Genomic DNA, 24,231 nt, shown 5'->3' on the forward strand with positions numbered 1-24,231 from the left:
TGGATGGAAGGAAAGAGGAGGGTACAATAAAAAGTGGTTGGACAGATGACTCAAAGGTTAAGAGCACAGGCTGTTCTTTCAGAGAACCCAGGTTCAATTAGCAGCACCCACATGATGGCTCACAACTGTCCGTACCTCCAGTCCAAGAGGACCTGATACCCTCTTTTGGCCTTCAAACGTTGTATGAATGTGGTATACCTATATACATGCAGGTAAAACACATAGAGATACATCTTTTCTTAATGTCATAAGTAAACAAAAGGTTAGAAGAGTTTCGAAGGAAAAATGTCTCTGCAAACACAAAAAAACTGTTCTTCATTTCTATTTAACAAATGCCTCCTGCATGCCTGGAACTGCTGGACAGGGAGGCGTCACGTGCAACTCAGTTCTGGAATCTGGTCTGGTGGGAGACGTCAGGGGGAAGGGTTTCCTTGTGAAGCTACAATACTCCTTGGTCTAAAGTACGAACAGAGCTTTTTACCTCAGGCCTCTAAGCACCCAAGCCTCCCCAAACGCCTACTGAAGGCCATCTTCAGTCCTTGCTGAGGCCTTCGCTGATTTCTGCCAGGCACAGCAATGACTTCCAGGGTGGCTGGAAACAGTTCCTCCTGTGAGCATCAGTCCTAGTGTCTGAATTAACTCTGGCTGTTCCTCTCACCCCTCACAGCATTTCCTCTGGCTGGCTGCGCGGCTCTAAGCATCTTCCCTGCTCCTAGTCTGCCTTGGCATGAGTTGTTCATTGATTTTCTTGGTTTTGATTAGTACAATTCTGAAACCCTTTTCAGAATAACCTGAAATGTTTCCATGCTTGTTTATCTAACCAGGATTACCCTGGCCCCACAGGACACTGTAACACAAGTACTTGGCCAAATTCTTTTTAAGTAATTGAGTTTGTGCCTGTTTAGAACTCTACCAGCCCTAAACTCAAGAGTAAAATCCTTCGAAGTACAAACAGTGCCTTCTTTCTGTGGCCCATTCCTCCAAACCCAACGCACAATCTAGGGCAGAGGAGACACTGAGCAATTAGTTGTGGGATGAATGACTTAGTGTCTATGATATTCAGTGGTTGCCCAATCACTTTTGTAACTGCTACTCGCAATGGACGGACTTTCAATGTGGGCAGTTAACAGGGAGATTTCCACTCCTCTGCTCTCTTGACTCGGCCCCACACCCCCACTCCTGACTATGCTTTCAACTCTCATCCTATGACCAAAATGACAATAAATTTGGACTCAGTGCTTGCCTCACTTCCCTCTACCCTTCTCTCCTGGATCCTTCTGCACCCACTCTTGTGTTCCAATGGAATAATCGGCTACGAATCTGTCCAGCCACTGCAATTCTAACTCTTGAGGGTGTAAGCAGTCAACACTCACAAGTATCTGTCCAGTGGATGAACTAAATAAAACAGGGCAGTAAATTTGCAATTAAGGCAGAGATCATGGGTCTTTTTTTTTTTTTGAAAAAGTTAGCCATCATCAAAAAGACCTAAAGGATATTATGAGAAACAATTTTATAAAACATTAATGGTCATCCAATTTTTCACCAAAGTTTTAAAACCACACGTTGGAAAAAGCCTTTCCAACAAATGGTGCTTAGAAAACTGGATATCCGGGGCTGGAGAGATGGCTCAGCACTTAAGAGCATTGCCTGCTCTTCCAAACGTCCTGAGTTCAATTTCCAGCAACCACATGGTGGCTCACAACCATCTGTAATGAGGTCTTCTGGCCTGCAGGCATACACACAGACAGAACATTGTATACATAATAAATAAATAAATAAATAAATATTTTTTTTAAAAAAAGAAAACTGGATATCCACATGTAAAAAACTGCAGCTCGGTCCTACTCTCCCCTGTATAAAAACCAGTTTAGAAATGGATCAGAGCCTTAAGCGAAGACCTGAACTCCAAACTGCTATCTGATAGCATAAGGACAACCCTTCAGCACCCAGGCATAAAGGACTTGGAAGGACGACAATATCCCAGGGCTGTAAAAGTGAAAAATGGGAGAATGTTTGCCCCTGGACACCTAACAGAATATTAATATGTACAACCTATAAAGAACTCACAAAACTAAATGCCCTAAAACTGATCTATGAACATGAAAATGAGTTGGACAAACAGTTCTCAAAAGAAGAAATACAAATAGCTAATAAGTACAGTATATGAAAGATGTCTCCCTAGCCATTAGGAACATGCAAATTGATATTACATTGAGATTCACAGCCCACTCCAGTCAGAATGGCTATCATGAAGAAAACAAACAACAAAAAATGCTGGTAAGGATGTGGGGAAGAGAAGCCCTTAGACGACGCTGGTGAGATGTGAACTAGTGTGACTACCATGTAAATGAGTGTGGCATTTCTCAAACAGCTGAAAATAGAACTGCCATGGTCCAGCCCCAGCACGCCTGCATGTGTAACCAAAGGAATGTAAACCAGCACGCCAGAGGTACTTGCACTCCCTGTTTACTGCTGCGCTAGCCACAGGAAGCAGTGTGTGGAAACAGCCTAAATCCCATCAAAAGGTGAATGGATGAAGAAAACTGTATAAATTGTGCATAGATACACAATGGTGTTTTATTCTCAGCCATAAAGAATGTGAAATGACATCATCATCCAGAAAACGAATGGGACTAGAGAGCATCATGTTGAGTGCAATAAGACAGACTTGAAGGACAAATGTGTGCACGCATATGTACAGACATCGGCCACTGCCAATTTTGGGGTAGGCAGGTATCCCCAAATTCTACCATGCGTGTGTACACACATACACACATACTACCCTAATTAATATATTCCTAACAAGACAGTATATGGCTTATTGAGTTTCACATCTTTTACCAAGAACATGGATATGATCCTACAAAAACCATAAAACATAATACTACTCAAAGCTCAGAGGGTAAAGCACTTGTCTAGCCAAGCAAGGTCTTGGGCTTTTGATTACCAGCACTGTAAGTCAAATAAAGCCAATCAATAAATAAAAATAAAAGGGACTGGGGATGTAGTTCAGTCGGTACAGTGCTTGCCTATCAGGCAAAGCCCTGAGTTTAATCCCTGGTATTGTATAAACTGGGTATGGCAGCACATATTTATAAACCTAGCGCTTGGGAGGTCAAGGATCAGGAGTCCAACGTCATCTTCAGCGACACAGGAAATCCAAGGCCAGCCTGGGATACTTACAGACACACACACAGGGAATAAAGCAGATTTTTTAAAAATAGAAAGGTCAATTAACTTATACCCATAAATCACTGAAGGAAGACACTGGTCGACTAGGGATTTGGGTTTAAAAAAAAATAGCTCAGCAGGGCAGTGGTGGCGCATGCCTTTAATCCCAGCACTCGGGAGGCAGAGGCAGGCGGATCTCTGGGAGTTCGAGGCCAGCCTGGTCTACAAGAGCTAGTTCCAGGACAGGTTCCAAAACCACAGAGAAACCCTGTCTCGAAAAAAATAAATTAAAAAAAAAATAGCTCACTCAGCTCTCCAAACATTACCAAAATGTCATCACTTAACATTTTGCACAACTATGTACAACACGACCAGTGCTGGTGACTGCCGGGTAAGTGTAGACTGTGCCTTGGTTCCTCACCTCTGCAGAACATAAGAATGTTTGGGAAGCAGTCACTTGTGAGCAAGGAGCCAGATTATGCTGACAGCTTCATAGTTCTAATTCTGCCATGGTGAGTAAGTTTCCTTTTTCTTCTTTGAAAGCAAGGCAACAAAAACCCATTTTGGTGCTAAATTATATGGTATTTATATACACCATGACATAAAACTATTTTTTATTTGGGAGTAAAGGAAATAGAAATCCCACAAACTATAATGTATCAGCAGTCCAAAGATCTCATTTTAATTCATAAAATAATTCTTCATTATAGTTGAAAATGTTCTCCAAGGCTAATAGCAATGCTAAACTCATTCATTAAACCCATTTATTTTAAAATGTTAGAATCGTATCCTATATCAGAACCTCAAATAATGATGGCAGCAAAGCACTTCTCCATTCTTACTTAACCAAATGTACATACCATACTCTAAAGAGTCATTGACATTAAAACATTAGAAAATGAGTAAAGGCCTACAAAATCAAAGTCTTCGATTTCAATTTCTTTTACCATATAAACACTTGCAAAGTTCAAAGAAATCTGGGTTTCATACACAAATTTACTACATCTGTTTTATCTTTTGTGACAATATTAATTGTGGTGGCACCTCCAGAAAAAAAGTTGGTAGTAAGAACAATGCAAAGTCTCTAGACCCTGAGAAACATATGCATTTGTGTGTACAATAAAACAGAGCTTAAAATAGCTACTAAAAATTTCAATGAAGGATCAGCAAAATGGCTCAGCAGGTAAAAGCACACACTGTGCTGGGGACCCGAGTTGGATCCCTGGCACCCAGATGGAAAAGAGACCTGTGACTTCCACAGGTGCACTACAAACACCTGCATTCAAATTCTCCCTGTCACTCACCTCAACACAATTATAAATGTTAAATATTTTTAATGTTTCAAATATCGGCTGGAGAGATGGTCCAGGGTCAAGGAGCACTTGCTGCTCTTGCAGGTCAGAGTTTGGCTTTCACTACCCATGTTGGGCATCACAACTGCCTTTAACACCTGCATTAAGCATGCGTGTGTGCACACTCATAATTTAAAAAAAATAGGGGCTGGAGAGATGGCTCAGCGGTTAAGAGCATTGCCTGCTCTTCCAAAGGTCCTGAGTTCAATTCCCAGCGACCACATGGTGGCTCACAACCATCTGTAATGAGGTCTGGTGCCCTCTTCTGGCCTTCAGGCACACACACAGAAAGAATATTGCATACATAATAAATAAATAAATATTAAAAAAAAATAAACCTTAAAATGTTTCAATTAAAGCGAGCTGTGGTGGTACACTGCTGTGATCCCAGCACCTGGATGGCAAAGACAGGAAGATCATCTCCTGCATCCTGTTCTATACCAGTCGTCAAGTCAAATCAATCTGCCTGCTCACTCGTGTCTGGTGCCTTTGCGCACTTTTAGAGCTGGTGGGCACTTCAATGGTAGAATAATCCCTAGTATGGGCTCCATCTCCAGCACCACAAACCACATCAAAAGGAGTTCCTGTATCTCTTTCAAAGACCATCTCAAATATCATGTCTCCTAGAACTTCCTTTCCAAACCAACTCCTATAATCAAATGCATTCCACACATCACCACTGGGAAGCTGAAACAGGAGGATTACAAGTTCAAGGCCACTCTGGCTACATAAATGTGTCAAAAAATTTTTTTAAAGGAGAATGAAGGAAGAACCTTCGTCTATGAAAAGACAATCAGAAATGCATAATCATAAATAATACATGAGTCTCCTGCTAGACAGTACAATATCGGAAACCACAGAGCTCAAGAAAGCCTTAATTAAATACAGTGTAGCGTGCTAGATTGACCCTAGCCAGAAAAAGAACATTAGTGGAAAAGCTGGCAAAATTTAAATACTGTACTAAAGTTAACATTTATATAACAGCATTAATATCTTGGTGACAATAAATTTACCATGGTGATTACTGAGAAAGTCAGCACTAAGGAAAACTAGTAGAAGAGTACACGGGAACTCTCTGCATTATCCTTGCAATTTTTCTGTAAAATATTTTTACTCCAAAATAAAAAGCTTATTAAAATATTTTATTCTAAAAATTTTCTTCATTTACTTATGTTAAGGGTATGACTATTTTGTCCGCATTTATGTCTGTGTACCACATGTTTGTCTGGTACCCAGAGAGATCAGAAGAGGGTATCAGATTCCCTGGAACTGGAGTTTTCTGTGTAACAGCTTTTGGTTGTCCTGGAACTCGCTTCACACACCAGGCTAGCCTTGAACTCACAAGAGATCCACTTGCCTCAGCCTCCCAAGTGCTGAGATTAAAGGTGTGCGCCACCACCGCCCAGCTAGTCTTTCTTGTTTTAAGATTTTTATTTTATTGTATGTGCATTGTTGTTTTGCCTACATATGTGTTTCTTTAAGGATACCAGATTCTCTGAACCACAGTTACAGACAACTGTGAGCTGCCACAGGGGCACTGGAAATTGAACCTGTGTCCTCTGGAAGTGCAGTTAGAGCTTTTAACCACTGAGCTACCCCACATTATGTGGAAGCCAAAGGAGGTTCAGGTGTGAAGACCAGCTCCTCCCAAAATCTATTTCTAAGCTCTGAGAAATTATTCAGGGACAGTCAAATGTGGATTCTCAAGCACCTTCCTCCTTTGCTTAGTTTACATTGAATATATTAATTTTTGTTACAACTGAAGAACAGAAGGAAATCCACTTACAAAGAGTAATATATCCAAACTAGAACAACTGAACCGGCCCTAACAGTGTTGTTCGGTTCAAACAGTTTGAATTACAGCAATGATACAGCTGATCACTAATCAGGTAACAGGATAACCTGGACAGATAACGAAGAGCAACTTGCTAGAGCCTGCACAAGAGCTATTCAAAAATGAAGACAACACAGAGAAAACGAAATACTGAAATAATTTCTTTTCTCTGTACTCTGCCGAACATTTCCGTCATGGGCAGTTTATAATGCATGTCTTTGGTTTTCAACTGTTTTCCTAGGCAGGTCTGGGATGTTAAACTAACTTCAACCGAACTAAATAGAAAAAATAACACAAAACAGTCCTCTTTATAACTTGTTAAATTATATAAATTCACAATCAAGGGACTCCCTAAGACCCACTTCACTGGTTCAGAGAAGGGAAAATAAAGTTTAGAGATTAGATTCAATCTCACAGGGTTGAAGCTTTATGCCCTGTATTATATGGTGTCTCCATTTCTGAATTGGGTTACCAGTTCTAAGAGGTTTACAAACACTAATATATTAAATTCTGCTGGCTAGAAAACACATTTTAAAACTAATCATCAGGACAAATCAGTGCCCATGGCTCTGCATCCTTCACAGTACCAGACCCCCATCTTAAGTTGGTCCTTACAATTATCACATTAACTCCTGAGTAAAGCAGCTCTCTCTTCACTTCCCCTGAGGCTTCACCCAAGGGAAAAACTAAGCCCAACTGAAGGCCTTAAGAAAAGGACAGCACAGGGAGCTAACTTATCTGTGCCCCTAAAGCTGCACTGCCAAATATTTTTACCTACCCCTTAACAAAGCCTTTAAGCAAAGGTTTTACCAACCCTGCTACTCTTCTTTGTTTTTTTTTTTTTTTGGGGGGGGGACAGGGTTTCTTTCTTTCTTTCTTTTTTTTTTTTTGGTATTGGAGCAGAATCAAGTTTATTTGCCTTATATAGAGATCGGGGTAGTAAGAAAAGTAGCTGTACATTTTCCTCTGCTCCCTTCCCTGCCTCTCCCCTCCCCTTCAATACTCTCCCATGGTCCCCATGCTCCCAATTTACTCAGGAGATCTTGTATTTTTCTAGTTCCCATGTAGATTAGATCTACGTATGTCTCTCTTAGGGTCCTCATTGTTGTCTAGGTTCTCTGAGATTGTGATTTGTAGGCTGGTTTTCTTGGCTTTATATGTTTAAAAATCACTTATGAGTGAGTACATATGATAATTGTCTTTCTGGGTCTGGGTTACCTCACTCAATAAAAAAAATGGAGTTCAGACCTAAACAGAAAACTCTCAATAGAGAACTCTCAATAGAGGAATCTAAAATGTCTAAAAGACACTTAAGGAAATGCTCGACATTCTTACTCATCAGAGAAATGCAGATCAAAACAACTCTGAGATTCCATCTTACACCTGGCCAAGATCAAAAAACACTGATGACAACTTATGCTGGAGAGGATGTGGGGTAAGGGGAACACTCCTACATTGCTGGTGGGAATGCAAGCTGGTACAGCCCCTTTGGATGTCAATGTGGCGATTTCTCAGAAAATTAGGAAACAACCGTCCTCAAGACCCAGTAATACCACTTTTGGGTATATATCCAAAGGATGCTCAATCGTGCCACAAGGACATGTGCTCAACTGTGTTTATAGCAGCTTTGTTTGTCATAGTCAGAACCTGGAAACAACCTAAATGTCCCTCGACCAAAGAATGGATAAGGAAAATGTATATTTACACAATGGAGTACTACACAGCAGAAAAAAATAATGACATCTTGAAATTTGCAGGCAAATGGATGGAGCTAGAAAACATCATATTGAGACATGGTTTCTCTGTGTAGCTTTGGAGCCTGTCCTGGAACTAGCTCTGTAGATCAGGCTAGTTTTTTTTTTTTAAACTATTTTTTATTTTATTTATTTATTTATTTATTTATTTATTATGTATACAATATTCTGTCCGTGTGTATGTCTGCAGGCCAGAAGAGGGCACCAGACCTCATTACAGATGGTTGTGAGCCACCATGTGGTTGCTGGGAATTGAACTCAGGACCTTTGGAAGAGCAGGCAATGCTCTTAACCACTGAGCCATCTCTCCAGCCCCGATCAGGCTAGTTTTGAAGTCAGAAATCCACCTGCCTCTGCTTCCCAAGTGCTGGGATTAAAGGCATGTGCCTCCACCGCCCAGCCCAATACTCTTTCTTAAAAGTAGTAGACAGAAACATTAGCTAGAGAAAAACCAGAAGTGATGAAGCATAGTCCCTGAAAAAACCCATTGGTTGTCTGTATTTTTTAACTGTTAATTTAAAGGTAACTAATCCAGGTGACATAAATTATTCTGGGTTAGATGTATTAATAACAAGACATCCTATCTCAGGAGAATTTAAACCTACCTGCCAACTACACATAATGACAACTTAACATTGAGAATAATCACATATGAATGAGAGAGAAACTGAAGCAGCGATGGGCTTGGTTCTTCAGTATTTCCACCTATGTCCAACTTAGATTTAATGAACGTCTATTAGAGATAGACACGGTCATTCATTAATCATTATTTCTCTAGCCATACTCTTTTCCTAGAGAACCTGACCTCCTTCGACACTTGACTCAGCCTTGTAATCTCGAGATACTCCATCAACTCTACCACGCAGCCACCAAAACTCTGGTGGGTACCTGACAAGGTTAGACCAAGCTGATACTTTCCCAGGAATCTGCATTAGGGATCCTGGAAGCCCATGCAAGGTAACAAGACAACTACTAGGCATGGCAGTATGCGAAGCAGGAAAGGTTCAGCATAAGCCAAAGCTGAGGCTGGTATGTGGTGGAGGATGAGGAGTATTGGAAGCAGAAAAAGATGATACGAAGAAGAGACTTAGCTCACGAAGCCGTGTAAGCAGACAGTGACAGTCTGCTCTAGAAGTGAGTGAGGAGGTATTATAATTCATGAGCATGCAACCTGCTTCTATTTCATTTTCTACCTATCCTCGAATGCTGCCTAGTAACTTACGTCTTGTCTATGAAGCCCTCCTTGACTCATCCTAGTCTGTTTCCTGTTCCTTACACATCTTTAGATTTTATTACGTCCTGCAACAAAAGATAAAAAGAAATCCGTAGTTCTCCTGCCTAAAGGACAAAGAGAAGCACGCTGGGTGTGAGTGCGTGCATGCATGCACTCATGTATTCATTAAAGGTGACATCAAAAACAGCATAAGATCTCAAAATGACAGGGACAGAGCGTACCCACTTCAGAACAGCAATAGGAACAAAGCTCAGTTTCACTAACCTCTGAAACAGACCTCCCCATCAAGAACCATTCTTAACAGAAACAACTGCCCCAAACTAAAAGACTGTTATATAAGTGTAATCAGCTGAAATTATTTTTAAAAGAGCCCACTTGCAGCCTCAACTCGGAAGTCACATGCCCTGTAAATCTTCTAAGCAATGAACACCTACTCCATATTTATCACCGCCTACAACAGCGCAGCAGAGAAACCAGGCAGGACATGGAGAGGTGATACGCTCTCACACTGTGGGAGGGATGAATACACTCACAGGAAGGCACAAGAGGGGGCTGGACGACGGCTCAGCAGCTAAGAGCACCTGTTGCTCTTGCAAAGGGCTCAGCACCCACACAGTGGTCCATAACCACCCTTAACTCCAAATCCAGGAGATCTGAAAGCCTCTTCTGACCTCTGTGGGCAAGAGGCCCACATGCAGTGCACCTACCTACAGGCAGGCAAAACACCCACACACGTAAAAAGTTAATCTAAACATTTTTGCTGTTTTGTTTTTTCGAGACAGGAATTCTCTGTGTAGGCTTGACTGTCCTGGAAGTAGCTCTGTAGGTCAGGTTGACCTCGAACTCACAGAGATCCACCAGCCTCTGCCTCCTGAGCGCTGGGAATAGATGCATGAGCCACCACCACCTGGCTTCTAAAAAAAATTATTTAAAGACACAAAGATAAGGTTATTAAAAAGAAACTTTATTTTCAGTGCTTGTCTCTTTTTATTTCAGTTTCTTTTTTTTTTCTTCCAGGTGTGATATATCCTCATGAGAAATTTGGCTTCTACAAACCTTCTCCTAATAGGTGGCAAAAATTATAAAGACTATCACCCTTACATGTAGGAGGAAGAAAGCAGAGTCAGAGAGAGAGCCACCGTGGAGATGCCAGGTCGGACATGCTGAATCTTTCCCGGTAAGCCACGACCTCGTGGTTCTACACAGATTATTAGAAATGGGTTGAATCAAGATGTGAGAGTTAGCCAATAAGAGGCTAGAGCTAATGGCCAGGCAGTAATTTAATTAATAGAATTTCTATGTGATTATTTCAGGGGTTAAGCTAGCCAGGCGGCAGGATGCAGCCCGCCGCTCCTCGTTACTACACTTACAGGGTAATCAAAGGAGAATCTTGCTTTCAATAACCACATTCTATCAGTAATTTGCTAACTAAATATTATGAATAATCAATTGTATGACATAAAATTTAAATATAGTATTCCAGTTCTCTGCATGAATAGGTTTGCCATAAAATAAATTATTATCGGCACAAGATTAGGAATTGAAGATCTTTGCATATCAACATGAAGAATGTCAAGGGGCAGAAACTAAAGTGACAGACCTCACAAGCAGTCTAATAGAGGGTGCCATTCACTGATTCTCATCTTCTAGACACCAACACTAAGCACTTATGTACATTACGTCATTTCACTTATGGAACAGAGGAATCACCCCTACTTACATAAGTGAACATAATTCACATGGTTAAGTGATTTGTCCTGAGTTTCACACCAGTAGACACAGGTGAGAGCTTAATTCGGTTTTGTCAGAACCCAAAAGCCGTGTTCTCACTCATTACACTAGCACCTTTCGACTTCTGTGACGCCATGACATAGACTGAGAAGCTATCTTTCCTACAAGATTATGCCATGAAAATGAAATGTTAAGTGTTACAGGTTATTAAATAATGAACTGGTATAAACCTTGCAAATGTTTTTTTTCTCTTCAAATTATTAAATTGAAGAAATTTGCAGAGACATACACCAAAACGGTCCAAACACTATTTCAAATGCTGTATCTAAAAGCTGTAAAACGCTTTCAGAGGTGGGCATGATGCCACATAATTACAACCCTGATACTGGAAGGCTGAGACAGGAGAGTTCCAGGGTAATCTGAGCTACACACGCCACAAGCCCCTGTCTCAAAACAAGACTTAAAATCTGAACACACAACTCCAAGTAGCACACCTACACCCACGCTATACACACTGGCTGGGAATATTTATACAGTTCAGGAGCAAATGCTGCTTAAATAGCAATTTGGCATAACAAGATCTCCCCATAGCATCTATAGGAAATTCAAACCAAAGGGGCAATTACAATACTGAAGTCTTCCTTAGTAATGAAACCTGTATTAACTTATTAATTCAAACTTCTTAGTACTTTTAATCTGTAACACTGACTTTTAACAATAAACAGCTAATATTCACTGCATGTTTTGCTTTATATTATCATGTTCAATCCTCCCAGCAATTCTGAAGAATCTCTACTTTCTATACCTTGAAAGTATAGAAACTGAGGCAAATGGAAATACTTTCCTAAGGTTGCAGCCAGTAAACACAAATTAGAATTTGAAGCATTCTGACTTCAAAGCCCATCTTGCCTGCAATCACTACATGAAATTATCACTACATACAAAAGAAAATATACAAACCAGGAGAGTCAAGAGAAGATTTCAATTTAAACTAAATTGGATAGTCTCATAGTGTTGAAGTAAAGATGGCTTCCAAGTACCTAAGGAAACTTTCTGCTGTCAGAAGAGTAGAAGGAGGTAACTGAATACCATATAGGTATTTTTATATACCATATAGGGAAATTTTACTTAAAGTATCATGAAAGATCATTTTTAAAAGTTTTTAAATTTATTAATTTTATGTCTGAGTTTTGAATCTGCATGTATGAATATGTATCAAGTACATGCGTACAGACAGTGGATACTGAGACCCTAATCCAGGTCCTCTGTAAGAACAGCAAATACTCATAACTATTGTGCCAACTTTCCAGTCCCAAGAAAGATCGTTTTACCTTCACATATGCGTTACTACACAGTCCAGGTAAGACCAGCTGCTTCTCCAACCTACATCAACTTACTGACTTAATCTGCTCAAAATATTGTTGTAAAAAAATCCTAAGAGGGAAAAAAGATTTCATGGTGTGGTACACGCCTATAATCTCAGATACAGGATCTCATGAGTTTTGAAACCAAGATTCTGTCTCAAATCAAAACAAAATGCTTAAAAAAAAAAGTTGGTTAAAAACAAACAACACAAATATTTCAGTACTTTGACTTTTACTTAAACTTTTCAAATTCTCTAAGCTATGGTGTGTTTAATTTTTTTTTTAATTAAAGGTCTTGGATAGTTCTGCTTGCCTAGGGTTTTTTTCAATGGTCACTATAAAGCAAATCACAGAAGACAAGGGCACATTTTTAATTTCATAATTGACTGATCAATATAGAAAATGCTAATGTCAGGGGCTAGAGAGATGTCTCAGTGGTTAACAGCACTGGCTGCTCTTCCAAAGGACCTAGGTTCAATTCCCAGCACCCACACAGCCGCTGACAACTGAACTCCAGTTCCAGCAGATCTGACACTCTCACACAGACATATGTGCAGGCAAAACAATGCTATGAAATTAAAAAAAAATATTTTAAAATAGAAAACGCTAATGTCACTGATATGGCGATATATGCTGTAATCCCAGCACTGGGGAAACTGACGCAGGAGGATGGAGAATTGGAGGCCCACCTAGACTACATAGTGATAACTGTCTCAAAGCCAGAAAACTAGCAAGTGGGGTGTTTTCTATCTTACTTCTGAAATGCCCCCGTGAACCAATGTCCACCACGAGCTTCAATAGTAAATACTTAAATACCAGCTAAGTACCAGGAACCATGGACAGAAGAGGCCTACCATATAGACACTGGCAGTCCAGAACTATGATTTGACTTCCTATCTTCTGGAAACTCAAACTCCATCGAGTAACCTTTTCTTTATATTCAAGCTGCCTCGTAGAGCTTCCACAATATATACAGTTCCCAGCACATCCGAGAGCACAGAGTGAGTCTGAGATTATGGTGGCTGCGGCTGTCCTCTGCAGCTTTGCAAAGGAAAACTGGTACTCTCCGGTGACTCCTTGGAACTCAATCTATCTACAAGTTCTGTTGCTTACAGAACTGTGACTCGTACATATTCTCACCGAACAGATTCCTCAGAAATATGAATAATGAAGGCGGCTGGATTTATTGGTAAGCTAACACCAGAGGACTTTACTTGATCTACTGGGCCTATTGAAGTTTAAAACTCAATTATCCTGACTAAAACATGTCTGACTATGTATAAAAGCCACTTGAGTATAAGGCAGCGTGCTGTAGTCCGGAAGCCAGTATTTTTACTTTAAAAACCGAATAATAAACCACTCCCGCAAATTTATCAAATCTTTACAGTAAATACACCCCCATTCCATATATTCCTGTTCTAACTCTATTCCCAATGCACATCATTCCTAGAACGTCACCACTGTAATCTAGTGCCCACTAATCTATCACAAACCTCAAAGATGGCATTCTTTCCACTTTCTCAGCTTACACCATCCCTATCCCGTTAATAAAAACAGGAGTTACAAAACCTCTAGAGAATGTTTAAGATAGGAAAAGTTGAAAAAGTAAGCCGGACTCTACACCCAAGTTTTCTTCTATACCTAAGAACTTCTCATTTATTTCACCTGCCTCCCCCTATATGTTCCTGGACAATCCACCTTACTAACAGTAGTGTGTGTGTGTGTGTGTGTGTGCTCTTTTACAAACAGCAGGTTCTTTATTTGACCCCTCTGTCCAAGCTTCTCTCACCATTCAATCCTCCCAGCTTTATCCTGCCATCAGGTATCAAACTCACAAACCCCGGACAAGCCCATCCGACACCACACACTATCCTCCTCAGCACGTTCCAATCCAACGTAAAGCCTTCCTTAATATCGGTCCCTTCCCTTATGAGCCTTTCCCGGATTCTCAACAGTCTCAAGGCTCCAAACTCCCAAACTCTGCTAAGCACCATCCCAGGCCGGTTACACCCTCTCCAACCTGAAATCCCCACGCCTTCCGGGGCCTCAGTCACCAAGGCCAAAACCCGCCCTATGCCGGGCATCCCCTCCCAGTCCCTTCGGGGTCCTTTCCGCCGGCCTAGCCAGACCCCTCATCAGCTCAGCTAACTCCCCGGGCCGGGCTCTCGGGACTCTAGCACTCCAGCTCCGCCCCCCGCCCCTCACCGAGCAGCAGCAGCTTCACTTCTTTGGCCGCTTTCTCCCCGTCCTCCCGCAAGTTGCGGTCAATCATCCTGCTCCGCTCCACCGCCGCCTTGTCCTCGGCGCTCAACGTGCAGCCCATGGCGGCGGCGGGAGAGGGGACCGGGCCCGGGCTCACTCACACACCGCGGGAACCACGACTCCACCGGCTGAGACGCGTCTTCGGCTGGGCGGTGGCCTTCTCCGTCAGCTCCCCTAGAGCCCGGAAGAACCGGATATCTACTGTTTACGACACTTCCGGCGACGCCCAGCGGCCGTTACCACTCGGAGCACTGTGGCGGTGCGAAGCGAAAGAGGTACGGAAAGCGGAAGTCCCCGGGAGTCTGGCCGGTCTCGTCAAGTGCTGGTGATCCGTCGCTCCGCACCTCCCGGCCTTAATACCCGTTTACCTCTTGGGCTCTTGGGCTGGCACAAGTGTAGCAAAAGAGGGCCTTCCAGCTCGCTGTGTCCTCTTGAGGTCGCACAGAAGGTTTGGTGGTGAGGACCGGATTCCTAAATAAGTGCTCACACCCCTCTGGAAATTTAACCGGGAAAAAGTCTCCCTGGCTAGAAAAACCCTTTTGATCAGTGATTGTGGAGCCCGGGTCTCTGCCCAAAGCCGAATGTTGGATACGTCAGCCAAAGCTGTCCCAGCCTGCTCTTTGAGATGGGAACAAACTGCCCAGCCTGGTTCCATCTATGCCTCACGCTACACCCCATTATGCGGAGGAGTAGGCTTCCTCCTGCCCTTAAAGGATATCTTAGTCCTTCTGCCGCAAAGCATGAATTTTCTGTGAGCTGTACGTTTGCCTGGCACTCCTATGTTGGCAAAGGATCACTCGACTTCTAGCAAATAATAGAACATGGAAAATAGGTGTAGTTCATTCATAACATTTCGCTGCTTCCCTTTCTCCAATATAAACCAAGGGCTCTGTGTTAGGTACTTAGTCCCATGTCTGGATGCAAACCAGTGCATCCTTCTTTAATGAGAGTTCCTGCATGATAGCCACAGCAAAAGGGAGGTTTAGTAAAAGCTGTTTCTCTAGTATCGCCTGAAGATTTACCTTCACAAGGTTCTGATGTATTTATAATTCTGAAATGCCTGTACTGCCAAATAGCCCCACAGTGGCTCACCACTTTTAGGAAGCAGCACCTTTTTCTGCAGCCCTTGAGCCCTTCCCTGGAATTTAAAACATATTTCTTCAGCAGAAGCAAAATTTAAAATACAAATTCCAGACAGAAAGGTCTATACAGTGAAAATTAATTAATTAGAACCATTTAATTAGAAGATTGACCTCATCCATTTCACCATAATGCTTATCAATTCCAAGTCTAAAAAGTCGCCCATTCATTTCCAAATGACCATTAAAAAGAAAGAGCCTGCTTTTCCTTTGTGATCACTTCCAGGGGAAAGAGGAAACACATTTATTGAATACCTATTTGCCAGGTATAGGTGTTTCCATGTCTCGTTTCTTAATCCTCACAACAACCCTGTGAGGTAGGTAATATCGACCCCCATCGCCACAGATGAGGAAATAGGCTCAGAGAGATTAACCAGCTTTCCCATGTCCACACAATGAGTACATCCAGCTGATCTTAACTTTACCTCTTTTTCTACCAGGCCTCTAGAAGGGCATTGCTTGGGGACACCCAACAGAAAGTCTCAAGTTTTTATCACCTCAATACCAAGCTGTAGGCAACAGTAACTGACAGGGTGATTGTCTCATCCTGTTGCTCCCAGAAGACCTTTCCAGAGCTAAGGATTGTATTCTGAACTTTACCAATGCATCTTGATGACTAGAAAATTCCTGGACGGTGGCTATAGCAAAAGTTGAGGAGAAAGTTTTCAGCATAATACAAAAAAAAGTTTTACTTCCTTTATGATCTGTTCCTACAGCCAGGAAAAAAAAAAATGGCAAGCAAATTCTTATATGCCACTTACTAGCTAATGGCAGCAAGGTCTTAGTGTTGGGTATTTCAGTATGAATTGGAGCTACCCTTGAACGTCACCCTTCCTTTTACGTGAAGCAAGGGTCAGAGGGCAAAGTTTAAAAAAAAAAAACAGCAACAAAATGGCTGCCAAGCAGTGTTTTACACACACACACACACACACACACACACATTCAGGCCTTTCCTGTTTCTATAGGGCTCACACTGCCATCTTCTGGCAGTGTCTGGGTCTACTAGCTAATTGGTGGATTCATGGTTTATGAAAGTTTTTCCCTTATGATACAGTAGGAAGGAAATTTCTCAGCCTCTAGGAAGAGAGGGAGAAATGGTTTTGAAGATAAAAGGACACTCCTTACTGTGTATACTTCCTAAGGGATTTCCCCAGTGTAATAGGCCCTAGACTAGAAGACTACACAAAAGATAGGAAGACAGACTGGAAATTCACCTAATCCAAAAGGGGAAAAGCTGTTTGCCAGGTTTCATCAGATGGGTTGTTTCCTTTGCTAGCGCATTTTGTTTCCACTCCCCACACTTTGCACAGTCTGCAGGGAGGCTCTGTGTATCACTCAGTGGACTCTCAGAAGTCAGAACCATGGATAGATTCTCCACATTGTACTACTTTATCAGATCTACATGCTCTACAAAAATACAAATATCTGATCAAGTTAGACTATGCACTCCTTGAAGGCAGAGACCACACATCATCTGTGTGTGTCCCAGCGAATGCTGGCATTCAGCTACACACTGAATAAAACTGAAGGAGTCAGTGTTGATATCAATATAACTTTTATCATAAAATTTATTAGTTGTCCAAAGGGGAAACTACTCCACTCCAACACACTTTCCCCCTTTGTTATTTCTGTTATGAACCAGAAATTTGTTCAGGTGTAGACCACATCACCCTCTAATTCTACCCTGATCCTTTGGTATTCAACTGCGGGAAGTGGAATGGACAGGAGGTTCCAGATAGGTAGCCTGTCTAGGTTGCAATTAATCCCTCTCCATTGGAAATACCATTGCTGATACTAACCAACATGGTTCCTATAGTCTTAATCAATAAACAGCAAAGCCCAACTCTCTGCCCTCTCTCCAACCCAGGGCTGCAGGTAGGAGACACATTTAAGTCTTTATCACAGAAGCTAATTTTGAGAGCAATGAACGAGGAGAGGGAGGCATTTCATGGACTGTGGAAACCCCACCCTTCCCCTTGCCCGACCTTAGTCTCTTGTACCCGATTGTCCAGGGGGCTGGAAGTGGGTCACTGCCATGAGGAGAGAGATCAGGGAGGCCAGTCCTGGAAAGAAAAGATTGGCAGTATTATTGATCAGAGTAACTTACCTGGCCTTTCAGTATCCACCCTCAGCTCTCTGATCCCCCAGTTAGTCTAGCTACTCAAAAGGCAGGGAGGAAAGGGGCAGCCTGTCTCGTGTTTGTCTGTGCTGAGATCAGGACCCAAACCTCATCTCCTCCATGCAGAGAAGAGAACAGGAGAGAGCTGCAGAGAGTTTTCCTGTCTTCTCCCCCACTACCCTTACTGCAATTTTTTCTTGCGCTGTTGGCAAAATCCAGAAAAGAGTTCACCCTACTGGTCTGCTCACTTTAAGAGAAATCTTAGACATTTAACTTTAAAAAGGAATCTGTTAACTCATGATGACACTTGGCTACAGTTTTTTCTTTTTTTAGCCTAGTAAGTGAGAAGATGTGGGCCACTCCCTTCCCTTGTTTTAGTGTAAGTATTACCCTGAACTATTACACCAGAGAGAAGTAAACCTCAATGGTCCCCAGCTCCTGGCCTGCTGCTCCAACACCTGCCCTTAGGAAGTTTCCCTGTCTCCTGAGGCATGAGAAGTTCACTGGTAGAAAGGTGTCGCCTCACCTTTGTGACCCTTTTCTCTCATCATCGTCTCACCAAACCCAGGTTCCCTCCCCCAATAGTCAAAGAGCACAGCCAAGTCCAAGGCTTTTGCCACATGTCCATCCTGTCGACTCTGGTCCTGACCCAGGAAACACCAAGCAAAAGCTAAGTCCAGAGACCCCAGCCCAAACCCCAGCCAGCTGGAAAAGGCAGTCCTTAAGATCGTAAACCAGCCCCAAGCCTTATTTCCCTCCAAGTGTCCATCAGGACTCCAGCTTTTGTGAGGGGGCGGGACGGAGGTAGCTGTCTGACATGATGATGTCGCTGGTAAGTTGCTGCTCCAGGAACTCCGAGGTCTCCTCAGCAATCTGGCCTGGGATTCGAAAGTCAACAGCAGGTGGTGGCTCCCGCTTAGGGCTGGGTAGGGGCCTGGAAACCCAGTTCTCCGAGGTCCCCTGGAGGAACTGCAGGAAATTCTCCTCAATAGAGCCCTCCCGACTAGGCAGCCTCAGCTCCTCCTCTGGAGCTGCCTTGAAGAAGCAGACAAACTGTTTGCTAAGCTCGCCCCGGATCTGACGGTTGAGACATCCATAGAAAAAAGGGTTGGAGGTGAAGCAAAAGTAGCCGATCCAAGTCACCACGTTCTCCACCTGTCCTGTCGAAATGGGCTGAGCGCTCAGGGCCACGTAAAGATGGAAAGAGAAGTAGGGTAACCAACAGAGCAGGAACTGGCCTCCTACAGCCAGGAGGACCACTGCTGCCTTTCCACCCCCAAACGTCCGGTGTGGAGTGGTCTGGTGAGCCCCAGAGCTGGTGACCATAGTAGAGCGGCTACTAAGAGACTCAGAGCGTTGCCGGGGTGTCTCCATCCACGTGGGCAGCGGCCCGTGTTGCATGGCCGCCACACGAGCCACTCGGAACATGCTGCAGTAAACCACAAAGATCAGGATCAAGGGCAGCAAGAAGTAAAGAACAGCAAAGACCACCACAAAAAGCTGGCAGTAGACACTATGGTTCCATTGGAGAGAACAGCCTGGGTTAACACTGGGAGCGCCTTCCTCCCAGGAGACCCTGCCCAACACTGGCACAGAAGCCATGGCCAGGGCCTTTATCCACACGCCCACTAGCACGGAGGCCACCAGCCCCAGTGTCATGCGTACCTCGTAGCGCATGGGGTGGACCACATAGTAGTAGCGCTCCACGTTAATGGCAGACACCGAAAGGATGGCCAGGCTGACAAAGCAAACGCTCAGGAACAAGTAGAGGCGGCAGGCCACCTCCCCGAAGAGGGCGTGGTCAAAGAGAGCGGAGCTGGAGAGCATGGCCAGGGGCATGAGGGTCAGAGCAGCCAGTAGGTCCACCAGACAGAGATGGAAGACGAAAACAAATTTTCGGAGGGCAGGTGTCTTGGCAATAACAGCCATCACGGCAGCGTTGCCAGCCACAGCAGTAAGGTCCAACAGGAGCATGAAGAAGAGGGCCACGGATTCTGAAGCCACGTCCTGCAGTCCCAACTCGGGGACCCCGCTGGCAGTAGAGGGACCTGGTGTTTGAAGGGCTCTTCCCAACGTGGATGTGTTTCCTGATGACTGGGGGATGGATGAGGACTCCATGGGGCCGAAAGAGGACACCCAGGGCTCTTTCTGTTACGGGCCCATCCCCCATCCTACTCCTCAGCCCTGGGTGGTAAAGCCCAGGCCTAGGCTTCCCGATGGATTTCCTTGGGGGCCTTGCACTGGAATCTGTAGGGCAGGCCTTTATCACAGCCTTCCAAACAGGGCTCTTCTGTAGTGGCCAAGCCAGGCAGCTCTGAACTCAGAAGCTCGTGTCCAGTTTCTGTCAGGCGGTAGACCCAGGGTCAGTCAGCCCTGGTGAAGGGAAGCGGCCCACTGGCGAGGGGCGGATCCTCACATGCAGTGCTCCACCTTCAGAGTGGTCTGTGGCACCTTTCTCCCCCTTTTTCTAGTTCTCCATGTTTTTCTTCCCTTTTGAGGGCAATTCTAAATCCTCTGTCTCCCTTCTCCAGGGTCCTGAGGAGTCTAATAAGACAGTGCCCTGGCTTTAGGGTGCCTTGTGTGAATTCTCTGATTTCTCGTCAGAACTGGGAGTAGGAGAACACGATTCAGCTTCTAGGTCCAGGTCTGGGCATTACTCACTCTGCAACTCTTCTGGACTCCAGTTTCCTCGCGAAGGCATCTGTTAAAAGAAGGAATAACACCAATTTCATAACCTCACAGCGTCTGGTTTGGTTGCTTACGAGCAGCACTGATCCCACGGAGCAATGGTCACGTGGTGCACGGCACACGCAGTGTCCTACGCACTCCATGCCATCAACTCATCTTCGTCCTCACACGATCCTATGGACACACAGTAGGATCTCCATTTCTCCACAGATAGACCTGCAGCCCAGAGAACCCCAAAACACACAACACCGGCAGCCTGGCCCCAGGGACAGTTCTTTTGCCTGCTATCCCTTGCTATGCAGGAAAGTAGCTTCCCTATCGACTAGAATCATAAATTGAGTACATCACTGTCAAGCTTGATCAGACCCTACTAACATCTCTTCCCCACTCGAAGGCTATCGCCCAGGAAGGACAGCTGTGCCTTAGTCCCTCCTGACGTCATCACCCCCAAACAAAAGCTGCCAGTTTGGGAATGATGAGGACGCTGCGGTGAAGACAGAATGTCCAGCTGCAAGGGACGCCAGCTCATCTACTCCTGAACTCCCGCGGCCGGAGGGCGCACGCCACTGGAAAGCTGTCCTTCCCTTCCTACTCTTTTGTTTGTTTTTGAGACAAAATTTCTCGGTGTAGCCCTGGCTGACCTGGAATTCACTCTGAAGACCAGGTTGGCCTCAATCTTAGAGATCCGCCTGCCTCTGCCCCAGAGTGCTGGGATTAACAGCAAGTGCCACCACCGCCCAGCTCAGCTACCTGCTCTTTAGCCACTCGGGTGACTGTCCTATGTCCTAGCTGGTGGAGGAAGGGCATCTCAGCCCAAGGCACTTTTGGTTCTGGCCTCCTCCCATGGTCACAGAACAAAGGGTGAGAGCGGATGCCCCTGTGAACGGGGTGAAGGTGCTGGGGGCAGGGCAGAGGGCTTAGACGGCAGAATTGGGTACACAGAAAGCAGAGAAAACCAGACTAAACCAGCACCTCCCACCTCTCCTGATGACGCAGGTTGCGTCCATTTTATGTGTCATTATTCACATGAAGTTTGTTCATAATTGAAATAGGTGTCCCCAGAGTAATATATGCATATCTATACATGTATATATTATATATTTTAGGATATATGAGGATATATATCTCTCTCCCCAGTACACTATGTTGAGTCAAGCAGTGTAGAGAAAAGCTACAGACCGGCCATTCTGTAAACAAGTTAAAAGTTTTCTGGACCATTCTTTCTGCAACTGTGAAATGGGAGGGTTGGCCTAGAAGACCATGGAGCTTCTGACGTAGAGCATTTTACTGCTCTGTGAGTTCCTGGGATAGGGAGCACCTGGCGGTTGCTCCACTCTAAAGAAAGATCTTTCATTTCTATAACTGCAGTGAAGAGAACCACACAGCCTGCCAGAGCCGTACTTCTCTCAAAGTTACTCTACAATCACCATAGGTTTGGGTGTTACTATAAACCTCACACTAATCCAACTTCTTACATGCCTTGCATGCATTACGTGGTCAGGGCAATTCCTGTGAGTTGAATCAAACTCAAATTGACTAATCGAATCCTGGCCCCAGAATACAAACTCCCAAAATATTCAGTCAGTCATCTGTGTGCCAGCCAGGAGATTCTCTTCTGAGAAGGCTAGCCCAGGCTCCTGGATTTGCGGCTTCCCTAACTTTGAACAATTGCCCTAGAGACTTGCATCTCTCCAGGGAGATGTCAGATTCTCATAAGACAGTCTACCAGGAAAAAAAATGCCCCAAAGAAATACTAGATGATGCATCTTTACCCTTTACTCTCCATATTCATTCTACCTGAGAGTGGGGTCTAAAAGATGAGGAGTTCAATCCAGCAACGCCTAGCTACTATCCCTGGCTGAGAAGAGCAGGCACGGTTTTCATGTGGACACACGGACACACAAGGGTGTTATGCAGCCATGATGGAGCCTTGGGCAAGAAAGCACTGGGCATTTTTCTTTCTTATACCCCTCCACCACCACCACACCACCACCACACACACACATACCGGTCTTGTCAAAATTTTGACAGTGGCTTCAAATTCCAGGATTCCAATTTACCTCCTAACAGACAGACCAATATACTTGGCTACTTGGTACTCTTTCATTCATGGGCGGTTATAGAGGGGAGGGTGGTGGTGTAATGGCTTCACAGGGGAAATCCAAGGAGCCTGACTCCACTCCTAGCTCATGTCATCACGCCTTCTCCCTCCACAGACATATCCTCCCACTACCCCCTTCAGGACCACCTCCAAGACCTTTCAGGACCTGGAAGGCTTTGCCCCTATAGGCTCCGAGGTCTGGTCTCTGGCAGGGCCAAGATCGAGTGTCAGAGATCCTCACTTCAGGATGTAGGATGTGCACACGTGCCTAGCCCAAGGCCACAAAGGTGTTGTTGGGATTCACACGTACCTGGGTCTCACATCCAGAGCCTCTGGGCCAAAGATCAGAGCTGGGCTGGCCTTCGGGCAAGAATATGGCCCCTCTTAGGCCAGGGGAGATCTCCAGGGACCTTCAATACCTCTCCCTAGCAGAGCTGCCCACGCCCAGGACTCAGATGCCCATCATCCTGGAATGCCGAAGGGCCTATTCCTTGGATGTGGGGACCTATCTCTATGACACAGAGCCGGGCAGACGGAGAATGCTGTCTGTTGCAGGATGCAGTTACTCTTGCTAGCAGGAGATGACCAATCTCCCATTCCTAGGTTTTAGAGATGGGACACCTGGGACCCCAGCCTATGACAGAACTGCCCACCATACCACAGGGTGTGCCACCCCTTGGAACACCACCCTTCTGCAGCCCTCACCACCAGGCCCTGGGTCTGGCTTCCATTCCTGGCCTAGTCGGCAACTCCTACCTTTGCTGAGCAGCTCCCAGATCCTGTGTGATAGCTCCACTCAGCTGATGCTTCTCCAAGGCTGCTGAAGCCTGAACCACTGCAGTAAGCGGAGAGAGGCAGCCAGCAGAGCAGGATGCTCAGAGAGCTTCTGGGTCCTAGTGGCCTCCTGCTTTCCACCAGCCCCCTTAAAGCCACTTCTGGAGCAAACAGCTGGGCCTCAGGACTTCCAGGCAGGGTGCTCAAAAAGCTCCGTTCCTCACATTTCCCTCAGGATTCTAGACTGTGTCTCAAAAGGCAAGCGGGCAGGGAAACTCTCCCAATTGGCCTGGTAAAGAAAAGGCCCTAGGCACTTAACAGCTGAGTTACCTTGGGCCAGTCATTTCCATTTGGCCTTTGTTTCTTAGCTGTTCAATAGAATTACGGGGTAGATAGCGCCTGAGGTTTCCGACAGGGTTATTATTTATGGCGTGGTTCTGTATGATACCAGAACCAAGATGCTTCTGTATAGGCAGCCGGAACTCCAAGACTAGAGCTAGGGAAAGCTGAGGCTCCTGAGGTGGATTCACAGTTTGACTCTTTCAGAAAGTAACACATTCATACAGCAGACAGATTAAGGGGTGGCAGTGGGATCTGACCCTGCATTTGTCCCCACCCCAAGCACACCCCCATTATTTTCCTAAAGTGGATATTTATTTGGAATGCCTGTGAGGGTTTATGGAGACAGGGGATCTAACACCTCCTGAA

At 44.5% G+C, this 24,231-nt stretch overlaps 2 protein-coding genes across 3 annotated transcripts in view; both read right to left on the minus strand.

Moving 5' to 3' along the window:
* The window catches only part of LOC121437910 (guanine nucleotide-binding protein G(i) subunit alpha-3), a 39,224-nt gene extending 24,328 nt beyond the window's left edge, over positions 1-14,896 (minus strand). Inside the window, exon 1 of the mRNA XM_041638028.1 lies at positions 14,646-14,896. Within this exon, the coding sequence (XP_041493962.1) occupies positions 14,646-14,763 (118 nt within the window). The 5' untranslated portion in view covers positions 14,764-14,896. The remainder of the gene's footprint in view (positions 1-14,645) is intronic.
* A 1,037-nt stretch (positions 14,897-15,933) lies between these two features.
* On the minus strand, positions 15,934-23,567 carry LOC121437733 (G-protein coupled receptor 61). 2 transcript variants are annotated; one of them, XR_005973006.1, is made up of 3 exons: positions 23,506-23,567; positions 18,487-20,661; positions 15,934-17,904 (listed from the first exon to the last, which is right to left on the minus strand). XR_005973006.1 is itself a non-coding variant. In XM_041637805.1 (2 exons), exon 2 carries the CDS (start codon positions 20,076-20,078, stop codon positions 18,729-18,731), a length of 1,350 nt encoding a protein of 449 aa, XP_041493739.1. In that variant the 5' UTR covers positions 20,079-20,661; positions 23,506-23,567; the 3' UTR covers positions 15,934-18,728. The 2 variants fall into 2 exon arrangements, 1 of the variants encoding a protein (XP_041493739.1); XM_041637805.1 differs by having other exon boundaries at positions 15,934-20,661.
* Positions 23,568-24,231: the final 664 nt, after the last annotated feature.

The sequence above is a fragment of the Microtus oregoni genome, unplaced genomic scaffold, assembly GCF_018167655.1.
Source record: "Microtus oregoni isolate MIOR12 unplaced genomic scaffold, Mior012 000054F_ref0000373, whole genome shotgun sequence".
In the NCBI taxonomy this organism is placed as follows: Eukaryota; Metazoa; Chordata; class Mammalia; order Rodentia; family Cricetidae; genus Microtus; species Microtus oregoni.